This window comes from Microtus ochrogaster, chromosome 1 (genome assembly GCF_000317375.1).
Source record: "Microtus ochrogaster isolate Prairie Vole_2 chromosome 1, MicOch1.0, whole genome shotgun sequence".
In the NCBI taxonomy this organism is placed as follows: Eukaryota; Metazoa; Chordata; class Mammalia; order Rodentia; family Cricetidae; genus Microtus; species Microtus ochrogaster.
Genome location: NC_022009.1, coordinates 94342621 through 94366347, shown reverse-complemented (window position 1 = coordinate 94366347; position 23727 = coordinate 94342621). Strand labels below are relative to the sequence as shown.

Below are 23727 nucleotides of genomic sequence, written 5' to 3'. Positions count from 1 at the left end.
CTATTGCTGAATGTTTCATGACCCCCACATTCAGTTTCTTGTGGGGTTACAGCTCACTGTTTAAGGGCTGAAGAGATGGCTAAGAATGTTCTTGCAGAGGACCCGGACTCAAATCCCAGCACCCACGTGATGGAGTCACAACCATCTGAAACTCCAGTACGAGGGGCTTCGAGCCCTCTTCTGGCAGGCATTCATTCATATAGTACACAGACAAAATAGCCATACCAATAAAACACAATTCGCTGTTTAGGAAGCCATACCCCAGGAGGTCCACAGACTGAAAAAGAGAGGGGCACGTGTATGCATGGGACCCCCAGAAAGGTCAGAGAGATGGAAAGGGATGGTCCCTTCCGTTGTTCCCGGTGGTGCTGGGGATGGAGCCCAGGACCTCTACGTGCTGAGCAGGTGCTTGACCTCAGCCTGCACCCTCGCTGAACTCTGGAAAGAGTTATCAATGGGAATAAAACAGAAGCGAAAGCTTCCAAAAGAATCATTCCTTTGGTGTACTTTAAACATGGCCCAAGACAGGAAGAGTACTGAGAATTCCAGAGTTGAAGCAGAAACACAGCATCCGTCCGTCCTCTCGTGGGTCTCATGCTCCTGTCTTCTTGGGATGGCAGCACCATTCCCAAGCCGTCCAGCCTTCCATGAAGTTTGTCATTGTGTGGGCTCAGAATACAACAACACTAGGAAACTGCAAATCTTGAAAATCTGCTTGTACCATATTTGCTTTTAAAATAGACACCCAAGACTGCTACACACCTGGTGTCCCATGTTAACCAGGGTACCCTCTTACTTTACCTGGTGTCAATACCATACAAGAATGAGAACAAGAAACATAATATCCTATAAAACTTATTTGCAGAAGGGAAGACTGGAAAAAAATTAAATTCAAATTATCACTGATATAATACTGTCAGCAGTTCATTTACTACAACTAAAAAAACCACTAGTTCTAGGCCCTCATCAAGGGAACTTCTCTTTGCAACAGACCACTACAGAAAACCACAAATGCAAAGTTGCTGAGCCTGATTTCAACTGATAAATCTACCACAAAATTCCAGAACCTAAGGCTCAGGGAACACTAGAAGAGAGGGCAGGGAGACTGTAAGAGCCAGAGGACCAGGGAGTTTGTGTTGAGGCTGTGGTCTATGTCAGATATGGGAGTGTAAATACTGTCGCGGACGAGCTGAACAAGGACAAGAGACATGCCAGTGTAGATGGGAGAGACCATGCGGCCTCACCCTATAGAAAGGTCTGCAGGTAACTAAAGGAATTCGTGGAGCAGTAAAGTCTTCCCCAGTGAGGAGCGCACTGATTATCTTATACCAGTGGTCAGCCCGAAAACATCATACACAGAAGGTAGTATTACAGAGACTGAGCAGATTGTTTATACACTCAGAAATGTACACACACACTCCAGCAATGAAGAAAAGGAGGCCACGGATTTGAAAGACAGTGGTGATCTGGGGTACATGGGAAGGTTTGGAGAAAGAAAAGAGAAAGAGCAAACTATTATGATCTCAAAAAAAATAAAAGTAAACAATAAACCCAGAAACAACCTAAAACTCCACCACCACACTGTAAAAAGATAAATTATGACAAAATCCTTCATCGAAACACTAGCCAGCAACAAAAAGGAACGCATTATAAACAGATGGGTGAGAAACACTTGCTTCGTGTGCCATGGATAAATACTGAGATAATTACACTGAGTGAAAGAAACTCGAGCAGAACAGGTCCAGCGCACTGACGGGAAGTCGGGGAGAGGACTAATCCATCCTGACAGATCAGTGGTTGCCTGGGGCAGAGTCGGAGGGACAGATTATTTAGATTTTGATGACATCATACATGTAAACATGACCAAACCTCTCAAGATACACACTTAAATATGTGCAGCTTGCTGGACATACATGAGCCACCAGGAAACTATGAAAGGGCCATCACCACTAACACAGCACCGTTCTAAGAAAGACTGGCCACCTTCCACACAAATCCTAGACTTGGATGGGGATCCCAGTGAACAAGGGGAACCGCCCTGCTCCAGCTTCCTTCTGACCTTCCTGTTCAAGACAAGTAAGTATTTTACACAGCATACACAAGCACAAGGCAGAGTTTGTAGGAGTTCAACCTAGTCAGTACACACACATACAAACGCGCACGCGCACGCGCACACACACACACATACAAGCACACACACACACACACACACACAGGCACACACAGCAAATCCTCAGTAAACAGATTTTTGAAAAGTAGATAAATTTTCTACTTAAAATCTTGTTCGGGGAGTCATCAGTGTTGTTCTACAGAAAGTATGCCTGGAGCTGAAGATGGCAGGCGCAGGGTCACACCCCTGTCTGACCTAATACATAGGTTTGTGAGCTCCCAGAAAAAGAGATGCCATTCAGCAGCAGGTGGGTGGGGCTGCTCTCCTGTAGAATGCCTGTCCATCCACAACACATTCTGAAAGTCAGAAGGACTCAAGCCTCTACCTGGCTAGTATTACAGTAGCACCCTCCCCTGTGCCACCCTCCCAGGCCTGGGGTGGGTTTGAAGTAGAGGGTGTCAGCAGGACGTTCTACTCCCCAAACAAGGGTAGCTGAGGAGCTAGGTGTGCTGGCGCTGCCGTCCTAGAAACCAAGGGGACTAAAGCAGGAGGACCTGAAGTTCAAGGCCCACTTGGGCAAAACTTCAAACTCCAGTCTCAAGTAACTTAGTAAGAGTAATAGTAACTATCTACATACTGCACTAACTAAACAATTCCGGCATGAAATACTTTCAGAAGGGGGCGTGTCGCGCAGAAAGAGGAGCCTCAAGGTCTGTAGGTAACTCATGCTACAGCAGACTGTGACAGGCCTCTGCCTGTGGCAGTAACCACCTGAGCCGGCGCTTGGCTCTGCACTCCCAACCAAAGTGCTGATAGCTGAAGGCAAGCTACAGGATTCCATCAGGCATCTTCGCTGCTACCAGCACAGAACTGGGGAGGTGGGGTCAGGAGGATCAGGAGTTCAAGGTCATTCGAGGGCAGCCTGGGCAATACCAGACCCAGTCTCAAAATAGAAACATAATAAGTAAACTTTTGCTCCCTTTTCTGCTTGCCTTCAGCAAGAAGTAATAATCTTAGCAATAGCGTCTAAACTTATGGCCACTCCCTGATAAGTAATTGATACCCAAAGCTAAAAGTCCTCTCTATTGACAAAACAGTTTTGTCACACTATCTCAAACACTGAAAGAATGGAAGGGAAATAGTCTGTCTTTTTTACTATCCCCAGCTTCCACCAGGACAGAGAGCATTTGGGGCTAGCACAGTTACAAAAGGCTCCAAGATCACAGCAGGCAGCAGGCCATGCCTATGCAAGCACCAAGCCCCTTCTGCTCCTGCCAGACACCGCCAGCACACCCCTTTGAAAGATTAAAAATAGCCCTGCTAGCTTGCCCTGGAGCTAACATAACGGGAAAGCCTCAAGAGTAAATCTAATGCATACTGCACGCCACCTCCCAGTTTTGGATCAGTTCCGTGTAATAAGCTGTTCCGGCTCTGGGCTAGGCCCTACCACCACCACTAAAAATAAAAGGTAGGGGAAGATTACACTATGCAAGAAAGGCTCTGGAAACAGAGAACGGTTCACGCCACCAAAAAACACAGACTAGGAAAGCCCTCCCCACCACCCCAATGGAGTCTCTCCATGTCTGAGATGCGCTTCTGCCCTTTGAAAGAAAACAACTCAACAGGTAACACAGGTCCAGCAATACGGAGTGCCATGGGCCAATGTCACAGCGTCAGGATGCACTCCTGGGCATATAAAGCCATGGCCACATAAATTGTCAACTGAAACTACACAGACAGCATCAGAGCAACCTGTTGTCTATGCTGGGAGAGGACCCTAGCCTGCCACAATTCCTACAGCCAACCTCTATTGTCCAATCTATCCCCACCTTCTGAAAAGCTCAGGCTTGACAGTAGTCCTTGCATAGTATTTAAGTTTTCTTACTTATATAGGGAAAATATGTTAGCGACTACAACTATAATTAGTCTCTGACAACCAATAATATTCCTGCCCAAAAAGGGATATTTTATTCTAATTAGTCTCTGCAGATAAAATGAAATCTTTAGAAATAATGAATCTAACTGGTGGATCCTGGTCCCATCTCTGCCACACTCTCCTAAGGGCCAAGGACCCTGGGTGGAAGCAGGAAGTGAAGGGCTTGCTTCCCCAGGCCACACCCGGGCACAGGGTATAACTTCAGACTTTGGCTATGCTACCCAGTCCCAAGAGCCCAGCAATTACAGACAGTGCCTACAAACACCCCAGCACTGTTCCATCCAACTGCAGGGATGGGCCTCCAGGGCAGCTGGAGGAAGACCAACAACCATGAAGACAGAGGATGAGGGCTCGCACCTGGCACAGAAAAGGCCCATCCATCCCCAACTGTAAATACCATACTGCTATTCCCCTGGGCCAGGCCAGAAAACAAAGCAATGGCCTCCAGACTCAGAAGCCGGCAGGCCCCGGCTATGCCTGTGGCTGGTGCTGTGGCCCCATGCTGACGTCTGCAGCTGTCTCTCCTCCACTTGGACAACCTGCCAAAATCCCAGTCAGGCCTGCAGGCTGGAGAGGCTGGGAGGTGGCCACTGTACAGACCCTGTTGTAAACAAAACTCAGGACATAGAAAGCTACCATAAGATACCACTACCACCCCAGCCCCGAGTGTGTACAAGGGGAGGGGACCCAGTGCAATGAGGGGCTCAGCGGCAGAGGCCTACACATGAAGGAGCTGCCAGGGAAGGAGGGGAGAAGAGTCAGAGCTGAACTCTGCAGATACTCCCGTGGGCCCTGGCACTCGGTCAGAAATACCTGCTCACCACTCTCACCGCTCACCATAATTACCGAGTCACCAAGCCTGACCAGACAGCCATAAAGCGCCACCAGCTACAGTGTGCTCCATACTGAACCCACTGCATGGTAAGAATTCCAGCAACTGTCACTGCTATGCCCCACAACCACCAGCACACTCCCACGTGCAGCCAAGAGCTGGGCTTGGATGGCATTCTACCTTAACCTCCCAAAAGAACAGACAGGAGCACAGCAGGAGAAAGGAAATGGCCCATCAGGTCTGAGTTGGGGATGGACATGTTTTTACCGTGTGTGTGCGTGTGTGTATATACACATGTATGCGTACACACGTGTGTGTGACCAGAGGACAACTTATCAGAATGGGTTCTCCACCCAGGTCTCAGTGATGGAACTATGGAACTCAAACTTGGCAGCATGCACCTCGACCACTTCGCCAGCCCTGGACACACTGGTGGTGAAAATTTTCTGAACTTAAAAAGACAAACTTTAAAAAAAAAGTTTCAGGACAAAAATCTTGTAGAAAAGTAGACAGGAACACTTTTGCCAGTGTAGAAGTAGGAGCTGAGGCTCCAGTTGAGGGCCTCACACCCAGCTTGGTGTTCCCAAGCTCACACAGGGGGCCTTACGGGCCTGTACTTATAGGGGAACCTCAATAGCCCCAAGGAAATGAGAGAAAAGTCCTCCTTTGGAGACAACATCCTTCCTCCCGATTCCCTCTTCCCCTTTACAGTAACTCCTTTGCTTGGACCAGATGTCAGCTCTTCAGTTCCTCACGCAGCTGTCAGACCTGGGCACAGCTCACCTCCACACCGCCATCGCTCTCAGCTCTGTGCCTACCGCTCCACGTCTTCCCACAGCTGAAATCTGCACGGCTGCCTCAGGTCTGTGGCCCTCCCACCTTCTCCGTGGCTGTCCACGTGGCCCCCACAGCAGCACAACCACGCTCATGCCTGCTGCCTGAGACACCAGGCATTCTAACTGCCCTAGCTGCCCAAGGCATTTCGTCCCTGGGACCTGCCCGGACACTGCCTCCTCCCTGGGTCCTCCCAGACCCCCTCTCTGGAGTCCCCACAATCCACTTCTACAGCACACCATGAGAGCATTGTGCACATCAGAGCTGTTCATAACGTCTGAGGCAAAGTGCCTAGAAAGCAGGCCTGGCTCCCTTCCCGCTGCACAGTACAGCAAGTTTTCTTTCAAGGCTCCCAGAGTTTAATGTGTAATGTCAAACCTAAGCTAATGGGCTGGAGTGCAGACACCGAGTTAGGTACAGAATCCCCTTCTGCAGTCTGAGGGGAGCGCGTCTCTCAGCAGACTGTTAGCTCCCCAACACAGACACTGTGTGACATTTATTTTGACTGCCTGGAAACCAACTAACTCCTGGTTCTCAGCTACACTGTGAAAATCTGAGGTTGCCAGAGAGCTGAGATGCAGACAGTGACAGATTAAACGCCATCCCGTTAGACCTGGGAGAGGGCAGAGACTCATGTGCCATGTCTGAAGAACCTGGACTTGGTACCCTCCCATCACAGTGGGCAGTCCTCCATCTGCCCTCGGAGCCCCGGGCAGGTTGAGCTAGTTAATAATTACCTGGCTTTGATTAAGTTCCCTCTTCATAGAGAGCAACGTGAGGCACCATAAATGGTGTTTAATGAAAACAGAGACACCGGTGGCTCTTGGAACTGAATTCTTCTCCCTGGATAACACAGGAAGCCTGCAGAAGGCCTGCCTGCAGTCAACCTTGCCGGCAAGGATCTGGTTACAGCCCTGCAGCTCCAGCACACTCAGATGTGTTTCTCTCCAGGCCTTGCCTTTCTCTGACCTGCTTGATATGCAAAGGGCCTTGGCTATTTAAAGCATCATATTAAAAAATCATGGTTTTACACTGACCCAAACCCTAGTAGGCTCCACGAACAACAAAGCAGGACTTACTGCCATTGTCGTCAGAATCCTCGCTGCTGCTGGGAAGGCGACCTCGTTTCATGATCTCCCCGGGAGACAGCAGGCAGCCTGCAAAGCAATGAGACAGCACTTAACCCAAGATGGTAACACGCCATCATCAAGTTGTGCTTCAGATGGCAGCCAGGATGCTGCAAACAAAAGCAAACACAGGGCCTCGAGTAGCATTTGAATTGCAAACAGTGAAAAGACCAAAGACACATAATTAGCTGAAATCATTAACAGACCAGGTTAAGAGTTGGGGGAGGGGTAAAGCCACATGTGGGCAGGTCTCCCAGAGGTGCCACCTTCCATCCACAGTCCCCAGACATCATAACTTCTCAGGAGTCTCCTCAGCCCCAGCAGCAGCACTGCAGAGAACAGTCCACAGCAAGGAGCAGTCTGTCTCCACAGACAGATCTATGCTCTGTGTGCAGACTGGGGGCAGGGATGGGGCCGGGCCTCACACTTTGTTTATACCGTGCACTGGGCATGACTGGGCTTCTTTGGCAAATTCTGTTACAAATGAGCCCCAAATTTTGCTAAGATGAACTAAGTAACAACCTGTGGCTCTAGAAAGGACCAGTGAGGTAATGGGGGGAGACACAAGTGCCATCTCCAACAGCTAGAACCCGAAGGGGCAACAAGTTTCAGGAACACCGTCCAAACACTTCCCTTCTGCTCCTTCACAGTAACTTCTCCAGGGTCACCCCGGATGGGAAACTCCCACTCCTCATTGCCCAAGTCTTGTCACGACAAGTATGAACAAATTCAACTACTAAAAAATCAGGTAGCACACATACACACCACACACAGAGACACACACACAAAGAAAAGCCTCTGCCCACCCAGCCAGCCCTCAAGCTAGCTGGCAATCAAGGCCTCCAGCACAACTCAGGTGAGAAAGATACAGACTGCATGAAAGAGGGCAGTGGGCAGCAACTACCTGGACAGTCACTGACCTTTTACAGAGAAGTCTACACTCTTCCGAAAAATCTAAAAGGCTTTTCCAAACTAAAATTATTGGTTGTCTTGGCATTTGTGGGGCCCTGACCTTACTGCCAGATCAATGACTCCCCAAGAAAATAAGAGAGAACTTTTCAAGCCAGAAGGATGGCAGCCCTTCACCTACCCATCCAATCAACCCTCCTCGCTGGGCATCGGCAGACGTGGCATGAGGTTTGTTTCCAATGAACACACAGCAAAGAGGAGTAGCGGGGACGGCCGCAGCCCCACAGCGAGGTGGTAACTAAAACCTAAAGCTTTCCTCTGAACAGACCTGTGAAAGGGCAGTCAGAGGCAGAAAACCACCAGACTACGGGGGACTGAAATATGCCACTTCCATCTAAGGTTTAACTGGGTTGTCCTCCTAACTGGGTTGTCCTCCTCGCCCTACCTGACCAACCGCAAGATATAAATATCCCTTTTATAAAGCAAACTACACTTAAAAAGTGTCCCACGAAACGGTTCTTATCCATGCACAATCCTCCATTCAAGGCCACCTTCCCACAGCTTGTCCCCCTCAAAGTCCAAACCTCCTTCACTCCATTCAGTCACTTAACAACGGTTGCCCCTCTTAAAGAAAGCACGAGCAGCCAGAGAGAAGCTCTGTGAGTAAGTGCGTCCAGCTCCTGCATAGGACGAAACTTGTCCCCAGAGCCCACCAGGGGCTGCTCGCTGTCATCTGGAGCTCTGGCTCCAGCCTCTCTGGGCACCTGCACTCATGTGCTAACATCCACACACAGGCCCATAATTAAAAATAAACCTTTGAAAAACACAATAGCTTATTATCTCCGTATCTAAGGCCTTTGGGGTGGTCTTCACTTTTTTTAGTGGGACATACACTGCCCCCCCACACACAAAGTTTATTTGCCTTTATTCCTGTAGCTTCTGTTGTTAAGCATTCATAGGTTCCCACTAAGTGACCCTGAGCGGGTGTTGAGTCTTCCAGAGTCTGGTACAGGGCAGTAGCTCCCTTTTTTGGAATGGACCCACAGGGTTCATTCAGATATTTGGAGTCCTGAACTCTAGTGCTGTACTTTATATGTTCCTCCAGAGAAATTCACCAGTTTAGGTCTGTGGGCTTTTGTCTTCTGACTGATTCTCTACACCAGTTAAAGGGGACTTTAGTAAAGAGCTCGGAGCACAAACAGAATTTCAACACCCACAAGTCACATGGAAAGGCAGGGTTCACTTGTGATCCCAACACTGTGGGCAGAAACAGGAAGACCCCATAGAGCTCCCTGGCAGGCCAGTCAGTGAGAGACCCTGTCGCCAAAACCTAGCACCACCTTAAGACACATGTGTGCAGTCACACACACACACACCAGTAAAGGCATCTACTGTGATTACCGGGAGTCCAAATGGAGTCAGAGCCACCTCCAGACAGTGAGTCACAACCAAGATCCACCCATTCGATCTCCCCAGAGAGGTAGTTCACGTACAACTCCCCCCACACACATACCTGTAACCCAATCCCCACTTGAAATGTATGTCTTCCCTGCCACCCTTGTGCTGACAGTCACACTTCCATGTTCCCCTGGGGCACAGAGACAACAGGAAACACCCCTCATCTTCCACAACAGCTTCAGCTCCTCAAAGCCTAAGACGGTGGAAAGAATTTTCCCTTTTTTCTTTTTATTTGGTTTTTCAACACAGGGTTTCTGTGTAGCTTTGGAGCCTATCCTGGAACTCACTCTGTAGACCAGGCTGGTCTTGAACTCACAGATCTACCTGCCTCTGCCTCCTGAGTGCTGAGATAAAAGGCATGAGCTGCCACCACCACCCAGAAAGAATTTTCTAAAAATTGAAAAAAATCACCACCTAAAGGAGGGATTTATTAAGTAACAGCAAGACACAGCCCAGCAGACGAATGATGACCATTGAGAGCCTGAGACAGCCCAGAGAACCTGAACGCCAAACCAACAAGGTAGCAGTGCTTGCTCCTTCTTCGCCAACAGTCAACTTCTGTTCATGGAACGGCTCAGAGAACCCATCAAAATGCCTTCCTCCCGGCTTTCAGACAAAGCTCCAAGCTAGACTGATGTTCAGAAGTACAAGTAAAGTTAGTATTCTCCTTCTCATGAATCCCACTCCTGTGTGCCCTGAAGACCCCGAGTAAGGGAGCTGAGAACTGTGTGCTCTGCCTGGGGTGGGGGTAACCTCCAGCGAAACTCCCTCCTCGGTGGCTCTCACGTACTTAATCCTTGACCTCAAGCTGATGTATCTCTCCCAGGGTTACTGACTGTATCAGAAACTCAAAGTCCGAGCTACTATCTTCAACACACACAGGAGGCTGCATGTGGCAAGCATCTGGCCACTAAGAGCTGGAGCAAGGAGTGTCTGTGTCATCGTCCCTGACACGGGAGCACTGGCTAATGGCTACCTACACAGATGGTAGGGAGCTAAGTGATAACCAATTCAAAGAACTCACAAGACACCAGAGAAAACAGCCTAGACACCTAACAGCAGGCGAGGCTCCCACAATGACCTGAACAGGCAGGGAGCTTCAGGCCTACTGAATGAACACAAACAACAGAAACCCAGCACCCTAAAGCTCAACAGTGAACCTAGGACAGACACCAAGGTGAGAGAGCCAGAAAGCATCTCTCCATGAGCCTCGGGACACCGTCTCCACACAAGACTTTAGTGTTTTCCTTCACAACAGAAATCCTTTTTTCTTATTTTCCACTTAGCGTGTGTATGGGTGTTTTGTCTACATAGATGACTGTGCACACGTGCACGCCTGGTGCCTGAGGAGATCATGAGTGAGGACAGGAGGTCCCCTGGGACTGGAGTTACAGGTGGCTGTGAGCCACCAAGTGGGTGCTGGAACTCAAGCCCAGGTCTTCTGGAAGAACAATTAAGCCATCGCAACAGCTCCAAGATACTCCTTATTTACATGTGATTGCAAAGTTTATTGAATGACATTGGGTAACTCTGTCAAATCCCCCTTTTAAGGATTTGCTCTTCAACCACTATCATGGTTTGAACTCATCCTTGACAGTCTGTGAAGTGACCAGAGCAAAAGTCTTGCAGTGAGGGCAGATGAAGCCAAGGCAAAAGCGGCACACTGCCCAACTGAGGAATAAGGAAGCGTGAGGATGAAGTCCTCTGAGGAAATTTCAGGAAGGTGGTCTAGCTAAACCAACCTGGTAAGATCAGTGCAGAAGCCCAGGCTGCAGTTAGTGCCCAACACAGGGGCAGGTGACCGTCACTGAACTGACTGAGCAGGACTCCACTTCTATTTTATGTGTGTGATCTCTTGCTTACATGTACGTCTGCACACTGCTTGTATGTCTGATGCCTGAGGAGGCCAGAAGAGGGCGTCAGATCCCCTTGGAACTGGAGTCAAAGGCACTTGTGAGCAGTTGTGTACATCTGGGAAATAAACCTGGATGTAGTGTGTAGTGTGATTTTTTTTTTTTTTTTTTTTGGTTTTTCGAGACAGGGCTTCTCTGTAGCTTTGGAGCCTGTCCTGGCACTAGCTCTTGTAGACCAGGCTGACTTCGAACTCCCAGAGATCCGCCTGCCTCTGCCTCCCAAGTGCTGAGATTAAAGGCATGCGCCACCACCGTAGCGGTGGTGGCGCCGCTGTAGTGTGATTTTTAATTGGTCTTTTAAAAACATATCAGATATCAGGGTGTGAAAGCTGAAAGATCAGAGAAGCTGAGGAGCCAACCACTAGTTCTTACCTCTTCTAGTCTCTGCAAGTCCTGAGACTGAATGCCCTCTACCACCTCATATTCCTCTCCGCCCAGCCATATCCCTTCCTGTCTCCACCTTCCTAGTGCTGGGATTAAAGGTGCGTGACTCCTAAATACTGGAACTAAAGGTGTGAGCCACCACCACCTGACTGTTTCTCTCTGAGATTGATTGCATCAATCTAGTGCAGCCCACGGAGGCCTCGAACTCACAGAGATCCATGTACCTCTGCCTCTTGAGTGCTAGGATTAAAGGAGCGTGCACCACTGCCTGGACTCTATGTCTAACTAACTAGTGGCTCATTCCACACTCTGATCCTCAGGCAAGCTTTGTTACAGCACAAACAAAAATTGCCACACCTGAGTCCTCTGGCGAAAGCAGAGCTCTAAATCAATGAGCCATCCCTCCATCTACCTTTTGCTAGATTTATTTGTTTTGTTTCTCAAGACAGGGTTTTCCTGTGTTGCCCTGACTATCCTGGAACTGTCTCTGTAGACCAGGCTGGCCAAGAGCTCACAGAGATCCACCTGCCTCTGCTGGGATTAAGGGTGTGCACCACCACCACCCGACCACCTTTTGGTGTTTTCACTAGTTTAAACTAGCACACGGAGCAATGGCTTACTTTACGGCCCTTCCACACTTAGGTCGTTATACTCTGTTTTTATTCTCCCTCTCTTGCTCTATTCTCCCCTCTCCAACCGCCTCCCCCTTGCTGGCCTCCCTCCCAGTCTCCACTTCTGCTTTCATGACACACGTATTCCAGCGGCCTTTCCTCCCCTACTCCCCAAGATCTCTTCCTTCAACAGAGGCTGACAAGGACTGAGAGGTCAAAGAGTAACTGCCTATCAGCATATAGTGTTCTGTGTTCCCCAGTGTGTCCCTGAAGATCACAATGTCTGGTGAATACTGACTATATTTTCCGCCCACAATGCCACCAAGCCTGACTTAAAGGGAGTTGATGTCCAGGAGCCCATTGAGTCCGGCTACTGTGAGAAGCGCAACAGCTAGATAAAAGCACTTGGTAGTGGGCACTAGAATCAGCATTTCCGGGAGAGCACGAGAAGTCAGGTTTCAGTGAGAGTATCACTGGTCCTTCCTAGAGAGCAAGGAGAACCGGCTGAACTACTAAGCAGCCATCCAGCATCTCTGTTCTCTGCAAGGTGAGATACACAGCCAAGACAACTGGCCAGCTGCGGTGGGCGCTCAGGGCACCAATCTTCTTGGAGGACCAAGCACTCAATCCCCTCTGTCACGTGGGCTAAAACAGTCAAACCTACACATCAACTCAAAAGCTTCACCAAGTAGGAGACTCCAATGTGAACCAGCTATGGACGGCTGCCTTCCTGGATGGGGCGAACCCAGACGCTACTGTCTGCATGGTTAAGAGAAGAGCAAGGTCCCTCAAAACCTTCAAGCTTGTGTTTGCTTTGCTTGAACTGAGGAAGTTGCCAAGCAGTGAAACACTAAAATAGCTCCAGAACCGGAGTCACTGAGTTCAGTGGCCGCAGGGTGGCCCCGGGGACAGAACAGAAGGAATTTTACCAAAGATTAAAAATGTGGAGGGTGTTTATTCAACACTTCTCCTGGGAAAGGAACTCACAGAACAGACAAACCAGCCAGGACTGGACCGAGCAAGGACCATTTATCAAGCCATAAACTCTACGACTCTAATAAGGATCACACCCCAGTGATTTTACTATCTTATGGCTCATATGCAAAAAGACTGCCTTTTTCCACAAAGCATCAATTTTATGCACTGTGTCTCCATTGTTATTTCTGTCACCGGCAAGAAGTTCCAGAAGGTTCTCAATTAAATCCCCCACACACTGCTTTAGTCACCCTATCACCCAGTTCAGCACTGAAATTACCTCCTGGACAAACGGCTGAGTTTCCACACACGGCCGTGGCCTAGGCTCACCGGCTTGCACGCCTTAGTCACCTGAGGTATCCATCCGACCTTTAACTGGAGTACCACCTAGTATGCTTATGGTGAAACTTATTGGTGTCCTTCCATTCTGCCACTAAAACGTACTCTCCTGAGGAATGTACTTTCAGACACCCGGCGACCTTACACAAACCCGAAATCTTGTCAGCTACTCTGTTTGCCACGATCACACACTTCAGTCTAACCTGACCACCGACTCTCACGCTGCAATAGTGAGCCCCAAAAGATTACCTCACGTTCTCCCCCCAGGTCACCTTCTTCTGTTCTGCTGTGTACAGCTTTCCAAGCAACCAGAAGTGCAATGAAACCTGTCTACCTGTCCCCAAATTCATGTAAAAGAAACCCAAGTGGTATCTGATTTCAATTTTTAAATCAAGAGCATAATATATCCAAATTACCAAAATTAATCCGGATGCTCAGTCTGATAGTGTCAACAGTTTACACTGTATTTCCCGTTTTAACCAAAATGTTCAGAAGCCGGAACAATCAGGAAGTTAGCTAGACCCCAGTTAAACTTACAGGCACTGCAACTTAAGTATTTCAACCAAAACAAATGAGTTTTTTAAAATGCATGTCACATACCAAACTTAAAATGCTGCCCAAGCTACTACTACAGGGCCTTGCTATAGAGTTGATGTCAGCAATAAATACGTCCCCCAAAAGAGAACTCTTGACAACTGAGCTGGATCCCACTCTTGTATCTAGGGATGCAAACATTAACACCACCCTGGAGCGGCAAACACCAACTCACATGGATTCTTTACCAATGAGTTTGAACTCAGATTAGAAAAGCAGCTGGGAGAATCTTAAAGAAAGTATAAATGAGTGTTCCACGACAAACCACAAGCTGCTCCCACTTGCCAGTTCACAAATGATTCAATCATGCTTACACCTAAGACACTTGCAGCCCCCAAGGTCTATGAATGAGCACTCAATTAAGACTCAGAACCAAAGCAGCCCAAGAAGGGAGGCTGAAACAAGATGTGAGTTCAAAGGCCAGCCTGGGCTACTTAAGGTGGAGTTCCAGGTTGGCCTCCTGGGCTATACAAGCAAAACTAAAGGGGTGCGGGTAGAGTAAGAGCAGCTGTGACAGAAGCATTGTGGGTCACTGGGGCCTGGGTGCCATGATGTATTTTAACTTCATTTAACACAAAAGTAAATGGATTCACACCCGAACAACATCAATCTTCACCCTGCCTTCAACCTTCATCTTCCCTGACCTACTTCAGACTTCAGGGAATCCCTTCCTGTAAGACTTACTCACATATGGAAGGATGTGACACACACTTAAAGCAGGCAAGCTACGGGTGTAAAAATTCCAACAAGAAAGAGTTTTGCTTATGCATAAGGGAGAAGGGCAAGAGATACATACAATTCCTTATACTCAAAGACAACTTCAGAAGATCGGGAAAGGGTCACAGTGGTTCTGAAAAGGGGTGGGGGCGGTGACCAGTCATATTCCAGACAGAAAGCATACACACACCCTTCCTCAGATTGGGCGCTATGGACTTCTCTCAAAAAGTCCTGGAGGAAAAGCACAGAAGAAAAATTATTTTTAATAGCATTCAAGTTAGCACTCCATTCTGCCTAGGTCTGTGAACCAGGTTCTAACACACAGGTCACACTAGATCATCAAAGAATGACGTTTTAGGCAAAGGATGAAGGAGCCAAGGGTGGGGAAGGATTCCAAACCCGCTCCTGCAACCTTGATGGGATAAGGCAAGAGATACAGTATCTATGGGGTAATTTCAAGATTTTAAAATGCTCCAACAGATGTTCTTGCTGGGGTTACACAAAGCAGCCTCTGCAGAAACCAAACTCAAACAGCTACCGTCAATTACGCCACGCAGATTGACACGCAGCTGCTTTGAAGATCTTTGGTCCTGGATTAGAGCCGACTGTCAAATGCGATCAGTTACCACTAAGGATGTTAAGACACCGAAAGCCTTGACAGCACTGTCCTAAAGGGAGCAAGAAAAACTTGCAGTGTGTGTCCCAAGACACAGACAGCACATTTAGCAAACACACACTTCACACCGCAAGTTCCACGTGAGAACAAACATTTCAGCACAATTGCACGCCGCACTGTGATGGGCTACAGAAACATCAGATGGTCGGAAAACCTCGCAGAAGGTCTGCAAAGCAGGAGGCTCAAGCAGAAGGTCTCTCTCTCGCAACTACACAGCTACAGGGAAGCTCCCAAAAGAAACCATAAAGCCGTAATTGCAGAGCTGACTTGAACTCCAGAGATTAAAAGTGGGGTGCACTCTCCCAATTTGAAAGAGAGCACACAGAATCCTGGAGAGAGCCCACAGCAGAGAGAAAACTCACAGGACAAGGGCAAAGGCACAAGCTGAACAAAAGCCCCCTTGCTGGGCTGGTGGGTACACCTCCTCCTGGACCCTGGGCTTCCCAGATTCCTGGAGGACTGCCGGCTAACAACGGCCTCCCTAGAAGACTGAAACCACACTGCGCTTTCAGGGAGCAGACAAGTAGCGAGGAATCCAAACAGCAATCTGTCAAATGAAGCATAGCTCCTGGCAGGCTAAGGTAAGGTGACTGTCATTCTACCTAGGGGAGCACACAAAGGTGGAGCTGGAAGAGTACATCAGGAGCTCCACAGCCCTAGCCACCGCAGGAAACCGGCCCCCAGAGCAGCAGGCACCACCTCCCTCTCCAGAGGAATCTAATCAGATGCTGCTCACTTGGGACCCCTTATCCTCACAGGTGACTATGTAGGCACACAGCATCCCTCCAGAGGGACACAGGACCCTAAAACTAGCACTCTTTTGAGTACACTGATGCCATGTTACGGAATGGACTATTACTCCGGGCTGAAATGACACAATGAAGTCAATTAAGGGTAAATAGGGGACTGATTGACAGGTGACAGATAAAGGAAGAAAGGACCACCCTCAGACTAATCAACTCCCTCTATATTTATCAAAGTTCTTTTTTTGAGGCAGTGTCTTGCACCTCAGAATGCTCTCCAACTCCCTAGCCTCAGATGACCTTGACTGTCTAATGCCCCTGCCTCCACCTCCTCCTGAGTGTTGAGATTACAGGCTCAACACTATCAAGTCCTTTATGTGATGCTGGGAACCAAACTCAGGGTTTTGTGGGTGTGAGGTGGCAGGAAACCTGTCTTAGTGTAAGGCAAAGGTCAACAGCCTGTTGTAGAGCTTGGATTAGGGATGGTTTCCAGGCAGCTGAACACTGAAGGAGAAACGATACAAGATTCAAATTGCTGTCCAGGTGCTGTTCTCACAGAGCTGCTCCGCAGCTGTCACGTGACCCGCTGGCCCTATCAAGCAGCAGGCTGGCATCGTGGTGTCTATAAACATGGGGTATGTCTGGTTAGAGGAACCAATTACCAGATCCTGGGCAGGGAGCTTACAGATTGGATGAAGGATCCAACATGCTCAGCCCCTCAGAAGCCCTGGACCTAAACAGGCAAAAACCAAACCAGAGGATATGGTGAGCTGCTGTAAACCAGGGGGCATCCAGAAATGCCATGCATCTCCCTCAAAGACAAACCCTGCAGGCCTGCTTGGAACCAGTGGACCCTCTGTAAGGAAAAATCTCCAAAAACAAACTGCTTCTCTGATTTTCCAGCTAAGAACAGAAAAGCAAGCACTCAGACAGCAATTCAAGCACAGAAGGACGGGAGAGAAGCCTACGAAGTCACCAGAATTCAACGGCTTACAGGAATCTTGAGTTCCTAAAAGAACATACAAGTCTGTTCTCCCGACCCTTTCAGGGGACTCTGGAGGTTACAAGTTACAGCCGTTAGCCCCTCTAGCCCAAGCTTGGAAAGAGAGCCTTGTGTCACTGAGAAAATTTAAAACTCTGACTGAGCGTACTATGATGTGCTGAACAGATGCAAACCAGGCACTTCAGCCTCAAGAAGCCGCTGAGCTGGCTCCGTTTCTTGCTCTTTTACCCTGGAGAAGGGAGGAGATAAAAGCTACACAATGTATTTCTCAACTTGATGCAATGCCCGAAACCTTCACTCTGAATAACTGCAGAAACTGTCTCGGTTATGGGAACCACGAGCAAAGGAAACATCTTATGTATAGAATCATTTCGTTTACTCCAACTGAGTGCATTCAACAAGAGCAAACTATGGCTTTAATTTCCTCAGCAAATAGCCCAAAAGAACCTAAAATTTTAAAAGAAAATTAAAAGGGCAGGGTGGAGTATGGCTCAGTGATGGGACGAGTGTTTAGTACGTCTGTGTGAGACCGAGTTCCTGCCCAGCAGCCACACTGAAAAGTGATCTAAGAATAATTCCACCTCAGCAGTCTCAGGCACTCCACTGCTACCTGAAGAGCCTAGAGCAAAAGGGCAAATAAGAGAAACAGGAAGTGTGGTTGGTGTTTTGGGGCTGTGGTTTTAGCACAGAGGCAGAACACCTGCTTAGACAAGATGCCCAGGGGCTCTTCCCCAACACCCAAGAAAAACCAAGCCTGGTCTCCGAACATCTGCTGACCGCACAGTACCTACCGCTGGTCTAGTGCCAATACAGGAGCAAAAGATGAAAATCCAGCCCCTCCCCGAGGACCAGGCTGTCCGCTCCAAGTCTAGCATTTTCGTTTCTGCTGCTCAGGTGGGTAAAACTTCCCCAGTAATCACTCAAGGTCTTGTGTTAAGTGTCTAACACAGACTCTGCTGAACTTGAGGGTCACATTCAGGTGCCAGGTCAAAGGGCCTCTAGGGCCAAGCCAAGCCTGAATTTAGAAGGCAAAGTAACTCCCAAACTGTGACACCAATTTATGCCGCCCCCCCCCAAAAAAAAATCAAACACCTTCTTCACAGACCTAACTTTGTGCAGAAAAATGCCTGAGAAATGACAAGAGGCTTCCAAGATACAGTCTACAAACATAAAGGTACCGGGGGCTGGGAAGGTTTCCGTGTAGAGTACTTAGCTAGCATTCCAAAGGCCTTGGGTCCGATGCCCAGCACAGGGGAAAAAGAAATGAGATGACCAAACGGCAGTTGTCAAACACAGCAGTCATCCAAACCTCAGACTTCTTTGCAGAGCCTGGAGTCACGCCACGGCAAGAGAAGCACTGTCCTATTGAGTTGCTCTCCCAGCCCTAGACTTCTGGGTTCATGACCGGAATGGAGAGAATTATACTTAAAACTTCCAGAGAAACAAAGACTCACACTTAAACTACTTTGCTAATGCACGTCGTTACGAGGTTAACATATTTTATGAAAAAGTGAAGGGCCGCCAAGCAGACTCCAGTGCCGTGGGGGGAAGGAGGTAAGGGATTAAGGAAGAATACTGCACCTAGTGCCCATTTCCGAAGGTTCACCCCAAAAGAGGGAAGGTCTTTAAGATGGTCAGTGTTCCATCAAGCCAAACCTCTCATTCAAATGCTGCCTGCCACTTCCCAACAACCTTCAGAGGCGATCCGATCTATAAAACCTGTGGGGAAACTGACTTACAGTGCCATGTCTGACAGACCACTGACTGTAATGACGTAGCAGGTGCCCTTAATACTAAACCACAAGGAAGCGTGCACAAGGGCGGGGGAGGCTGGGAGGAGAGCTTAGACAGCGGTCAGTCATCTTCCTCCTCACTCCCAACAACTCCTGACAAGGCCTCAATGCCCATGCAAGATTTTCACACTGGCTACTCCAGCCGCCTCACAGCTGAAACTTACGACAATCCTTTTCCTGGACCATCTGAACATATATACACCAGACGACCACACTTCTTTCAAGTACTTTTCAAACACACGATTTCCAAATCTAAAATTCCCAAATTACAAGGAAGACGTCTGAGTTGACAATTTTAACTCAGTTAACTTCACGGCCCAAGGTTCACCTTGCTCAGTATTAGGCATTTTGTCAAAATGTTAGGTCCGGACGCAATGAATGGTCCTTCAAGGCCCAGTGGATTCAAAAGAGCTGGACTTGCGATACGGCAGAATCAAAGGGTAAATATGCCTTGATAACCGCTGAAGCAGTTTACCAAGCTAGCAGATAGGGAAAGTGCAGGCAAGCATGGATACCTTGCACTGGCTCGCTCGCTCGCTCGCTCACACACACACACACACACACACACACCCCGGTGGTGACTCTTGGGTGACAGCCACGTGTCCTATTCCTCAGTATTAACACCACAGCCCAGTAACTTCTTGACCCGAAAGCTCTCCCTCTACCACCTGTGGGGCACGTGAAGCATCTCCATGTTTTTAGTGCATAGCATCATTTGGGCTGGACAAGCTTTCCTTCAAATTGGCAATCCCTTAAACTCCTCCCTTGTCCACTGCCACTTGGGATGACTTTCCCGGTCTACTTACTCTTGCAACCCCGGTACTAGAGTAAAAGTTTTCATAGGCTACAAAGCTTCAAGTGAGGAAGGAGAAAGGCGGCTTCCTTCCCTCCTGTTGCTGTGCTGGGGACTGAACCTGGGAGTTCATACAGTCTAAGGAGCAGCTCTACAGCTTAGCTGGAGTCCCCAACCCAGCTAAAATCCCTGTGCTAGGAAGCAGCTCAGGGCTCTAAAGCAGAAGGAAATTCAAGTTCTACTCACATTCTGGGAAAGCATGCAGAAACTGGTACATTAGCTGGAAGCTATGTCTGTTCTCAAAGACGAAACTCCAAGTCAAACACATTTACAAAAATATGCAAACTTCACAAAAGGGCATACCACCAAACATTCTAAAAATGGTCTTTTTAACTTCAGTACTTGACAACAATGCCACACTCCGGGGACAGAATCTAGGCGGGCAGAGCTACATTCACGTGCAGGCGACCAAGCTAAAACTCACATGTGGTCACACATTCTGAAGAGGCCACCTAAGACATTTAGGATAGGTCTGACTCTAAAGTGAGTATAAACCCTAGGTGCCTCTAGACGCAGTCCATCCTTCTTTCATCCACATTTTTCTTCTGTGACAGCACCCTCGGTCAACCAGTTCTACAATATAATGTAATCAGGACTTTTAAATGTGTAAAAAGGTTATAGCGAACAGGACTAAAACCTTTGGGGTAAAAAGACTGAAAATTGTGAGTTGCAGAGTTAAGTCACCTCCCAGAAGATGTGGTGACTCTGAGCAGCAATCCTGAGCGTGAAGTGAGTGTCTTAAGTTCAATGAACCCTTCCTTCCCTTCTCCAGGTAGATACCATCCCATCCTAACTAGTGTGGTCTAACCACCGATGAATCACTGCTTACACAGGCTTTCGGGGAAAATTATTCCCTGTGTCTTGAAACTAGTTCATTAGCTTTGAAAAGCACTAGCCTTAAGCAACAAGCAGCGAGAAAGGTGCTCTCCACCGCACAAACGGAAAAACATTTCAACCTCGGGAAGCCCTTAGGGAACGAACCCCACAAACTTTCCCGGGAATGGGAACCCCTTCCACTTCCCTAAAAGCGGAGCTCCGTGGCCTAGTCAAAACTAACATTTCACAGAAAAAAATTTTAAATCCCCTCCAGGCTCGGGTCAACACAAGGGCGGAAGACTTTCGTCACCACGTTTTTAGAAAGTCACCTAAAGCTGCTTTGAAACGGGTCTCCCAGAGACGACGAGCTCTCACTGGTTTCGAAAGCACATTTAAATCGCCCGCTTTTTTGTTGTGTTTGCTCACAGCAATTCACCAGCGCCGGGAGTGCGGCCGCCCCCGCGCGCCCAGAAGGGGGAGCCCGGGTGTGAAGCCCGAGCGGGGAGCGGGGATGCGGAGACCGGGAAGCCGCGGGCCACCGTGGCGGTCAGACTAAGGGTCTCGAATATTGTGGGGACCCCAGGCCAGGGAATGAGACTGGAACGCGAGGCCCCGAACCCAGTACTGGGGGGTCGGAAGTGGGGAGGCCCGCAGAGGGAAGCTCTAGGGACTGGAAAGTGGGGGGTATGGGGGAAGGGAGAAAAGGGGGCCTAGGAAACAAGGGGTACAGGCCCCGCACCCGGGCTGGGGAAGGCCTAGGTATGATGGGAAAGCCGGCTGGAGACCCGGGATAGGGCGGTGGACCGCGGGCATCCCGGCCGCCCTCCCGCTCGCCCGGCGCAGGGCCCGGCACCGCGCGGCGCCGCCCCCTCGCGCTCCCGCTCCTCCCGAGGTGACAGGAACAACAGCGCGGGAGGAGGGGAAAGTAACTCCGGCCCCGGTGCGGGGATGACACCGCCTCCCCGCGGCGCAGCCGGCCCGGCGCCCGCGCCGCCGCCCTCGGCGTTTGAAAGTGGCCACCCCCCGCCGCCGCTCCCGCCCGCCGCCGCCAGCTGCACCAATCCGCTCGGCCCCAGTTGCAAATCAAACGCTCCCTCGCGTCCGCACGCCACTTGCGCCGCTGCAAACGGCTATGCCGTCCCTTCCCGGCCTCCCCGCGGGCCCGGGGAGCAGCAGAGCGGCGGCGGAGCAACGCGGCGGGCTCGGCTGGCGCTCCCGCCCCCAGACAGTTCTGGAAACTGTGGATCACCTCTGTCACAGGAAGCCATCCGGCGCGCAGGGTGGCGCGCAAGCAACAAACAAACGCCTGCGGCCGCCGCGGCGCGGGAACAAGAACGGCGTCGGGCGGCGGCCACCCTGCGCCGCGGGCTTTGTGCGGGGCTCCGGCGTGGGGACGGGGCCGGGCCACCCCCCCGCGCGGACCCGGAGCGCCTGGGACCGTTAGGCGACGCTCGGGCCGCGGCAGGGAGCCGCCTCGGGGCCGCCGCCCGGCCCCGTCTCTACGCCCGCCGCCTCTCGCCCGTGCAGGAGGGCGGGCTGCAAAAGTTGGCCCCGGGGCCAACCAGCACCTGCCCACGTGCCGCGTAGGCTCGTGCCCCGGCGTCCCCGGTCCCTACCCCCGCCGCCCGCGGCCGCCAGGTCACCTATTACCGGTGGGAGGGGAGCCCGGCTGCTATTTAAACGCCCGCGGAAGTTGAGGCACCCCCACCGGCGGTGCCGTGCACCTGCCTCCCGCCGCCGCGCTCCGCCACTTTGAGCAGCAGCGGCGTCCTCGGCCCCGCCTCCTGCCCGAAGGCGGGCGGCGCGGGGGGGGGGGCGGGTAGGAGGTGGAAGGTATCGAATTTCTCCAGCAAATGGGACCGTTCCGAAAGGATTCGGTTCTCCGGTCAACATTCCACATTCCATCCCTCTCCCGCATTTGCAAACCCACGCCGAGCAGACCCGGAAAGCCTACTGGCTACCGAACAACAGCACCCAACTCGCAAACACACTCACAGGCACCAGACACGTGCACCGGGAAGATTTTGCAACTTGCAGTCCCGGGGTGCACACCGCATGTGCGTGTGCACGTAAGGCAGCGAGGAGACCCAGAGACCCCACCCCCACAATTTGCAGATGGTGCCAAAGGTTGCAATCTGCAATCCGTTTTAAGTTCATGATTAAAAGGTACTTTGCTTCACCGATGAAGTCCTCCCCAATTTCACCGATGAAGTCTTTTTACACTTTATAAGCAGTCTCGCTGGAAGTAAAAGGTCTCATCATTGGAAACCCATTCTGGAAAAATCTAATTGCCAAGCTTTCCCTTCGCCCCCTTCTCACTGCCCTTGAATTGATGCAATGAATATTTTGGACATGCGGTGACGCGGTGACAAGAACCAGGGCTGCGGCCACTTCACACAGCTGTAATCCCTCACACCTATGTTTGGAAAAACATACCCTCATACCTCCCACACACACACATACACACACACACACACACACACAACACTGTCACACTCTCGAATAATATATGTACGCGAACCTGCGCTCTGCCATAACCATCTTGTCTACCAAGTTGCTACTACGCGTTCCACTTTCATACAGCCTAAGGGCACTTTGGCTTTTTTTTTTCAAATGTATAAACTAAACTGGGTTTCTACTGCTGAAAACGTTTGATGAATCACCTGAAAAACCTCATGTTCTTTACACATGTAAAAGGAAACGCTCTAAGCTTTCGCCCTCCTCCGACTAAAAATAACAATTAATAATAAAATAGAACTTACTGATCCGACACCGATCAATTCTCGGGCTCCGCGGCCATCCTGGCCTCGTCGCCGGCCCCCGCCCGGCGATGCCCAAGTTGCTGGTGGGATAGTGCCGCGGCGAGGGCGGCCGCCTCCTCCCTCCGCGCTACAGATCCACAGCCCAATCTTTTGGCGCCATATTAATGACGTACTATATTATTTCCACTAGGCAGCGACCTTCGGCATTACATTACTCCCGAGAACTCCCGAGCAAAGCAACAAAACCATCAAATATGGCTGAGCCTCTCGGCTCGTCCTGCAGCCGCCGCGGCCGCGGCCTGAGACGCGCACCCCGACCCGCGCGCCCCCGCGCCTCCGCCC

General features: G+C 50.1%; 1 protein-coding gene across 3 annotated transcripts in view; it reads right to left on the bottom strand.

The window, feature by feature from the left end:
* Jade1 (jade family PHD finger 1) overlaps positions 1-23674 on the bottom strand; it is a 54367-nt gene extending 30693 nt beyond the window's left edge. The window contains exons 1-2 of one of the 3 annotated variants that reach the window (XM_005343935.2): positions 23386-23674; positions 6792-6869 (exon numbers count right to left, since the gene is read on the bottom strand). In XM_005343935.2, coding sequence (XP_005343992.1) covers positions 6792-6843 — 52 coding nt within the window. In that variant the 5' untranslated portion in view covers positions 6844-6869; positions 23386-23674. Of the gene's footprint in view, positions 1-6791; positions 6870-7045; positions 7164-21872; positions 22049-23385 lie in introns of those variants that run through there. The other 2 variants (XM_026782889.1, XM_026782886.1) reach the window with 2 other exon arrangements.
* Between the last annotated feature and the right edge of the window lie 53 nt (positions 23675-23727).